This window comes from Mesitornis unicolor, unplaced genomic scaffold (assembly GCF_000695765.1).
Source record: "Mesitornis unicolor isolate BGI_N332 unplaced genomic scaffold, ASM69576v1 scaffold43262, whole genome shotgun sequence".
In the NCBI taxonomy this organism is placed as follows: Eukaryota; Metazoa; Chordata; class Aves; order Mesitornithiformes; family Mesitornithidae; genus Mesitornis; species Mesitornis unicolor.
Window position 1 is genome coordinate 1 of NW_010172004.1, and position 1,196 is coordinate 1,196.

General features: G+C 64.8%; 1 protein-coding gene across 1 annotated transcript; it reads left to right on the forward strand.

The window, feature by feature from the left end:
* Positions 1–139: 139 nt before the first annotated feature.
* On the forward strand, positions 140–879 carry IFI30 (interferon, gamma-inducible protein 30; the record flags this gene model as incomplete). Its single annotated transcript, XM_010180229.1, has 4 exons — positions 140–307; positions 387–461; positions 535–630; positions 727–879. Coding segments are annotated over 4 exons (492 nt in total), but the record flags the coding sequence as incomplete, so codon positions are not given.
* Between the last annotated feature and the right edge of the window lie 317 nt (positions 880–1,196).

A 1,196-nucleotide genomic window follows, 5' to 3' on the forward strand; every position in this document is an offset into this window, starting at 1 on the left:
GGGTGCTTCAGGCACTCTCACTTCCCTCCTGGCCCTTCACACCCTCATCCCCCATCCCAGAGGCTTTGCTCTTGAAATCTTTTGGGGGTGGCTGCAGCCGTACCCCCCGCCATGCACCCCAAAACCTTCCCACACACAGGCAGAGAGCCACTGCGCCAACCTCTCACACCCGACGGCTGCTCCTGTGTACTACGAGAGCCTGTGCCCAGCATGCCGGGAGTTCCTGGTCCAGGAGCTCTTCACCACTTGGCTCCTGCTGCCTCCCGAGGCCCTCGACATCACCCTGGTGCCCTACGGCAACGCCGAGGTAGGAACCAGCCCAACCACGGTGCCGCGGGCACTTGCCCTAGTGCTGCTGGCCCCATTCAGACCAGTTTGTCCTGCAGGAGAAGAACGTCAGCGGGAAGTGGCAGTTCCAGTGCCAGCACGGCCCGGAGGAGTGTTTGGGCAACATGATCGAGGTGATGGTCCCCGTCCTCATGGTGCTGGCATGGCGGGGTCTGTGGCCCCTCACCGCCTTCACCGTCCCCACAGGCCTGCCTGATGCATGAGGCCAAGAACTTCAGCACCTACTTCCCCATCATCTTCTGCCTGGAGTCAGGCAGTTCCGTCACCAAGAACCTGGAGGCCGTACGTCCCCCTCCCTGTCCCCATGCCCCACCATGGGGCCATCCCGGTCCCCCTTTCCCCCTCCCCATGTGTGTGTGTTCCCCTTCTCCCCGGCAGTGCCTGCAGATCTACGCCCCGCAGTTGGACGGGGGCCGCATCGCTGCCTGCGTGCAGGGGGACGTGGGGACTGCCCTGATGCACCACAATGCCCAGCTGACTGAGGCACTCGACCCTCCGCACCAATACGTGCCCTGGATCGTCATCAATGGGGTATGGCAGGGGGGGAAACCGGGAAGCAGCAGGGCCAGGGCACTGCGGGGACCCCCTGACTGGCCCCATCTTTGCCCACCTACAGAAGCACACGCCCGGCCCCCGGCCTCCCGTCTGAGGCTGATCTCCAGCCTCTACCAGGTGGGACCGGGGTCCAGGGAGGGGCTGGGGGACATGTCCCCGTCCCCGCTGGGGCTTTACCAACTGCTTTTTGGCAGGGGAAGAAACCCGAAGTGTGTGGGGGCTCAGGGGCCCGGAAGGCCCCAGCTGGCTGCAGGCACTGAGGGATGGCGTGAGAGCACGGAGTGAGCGGCAAA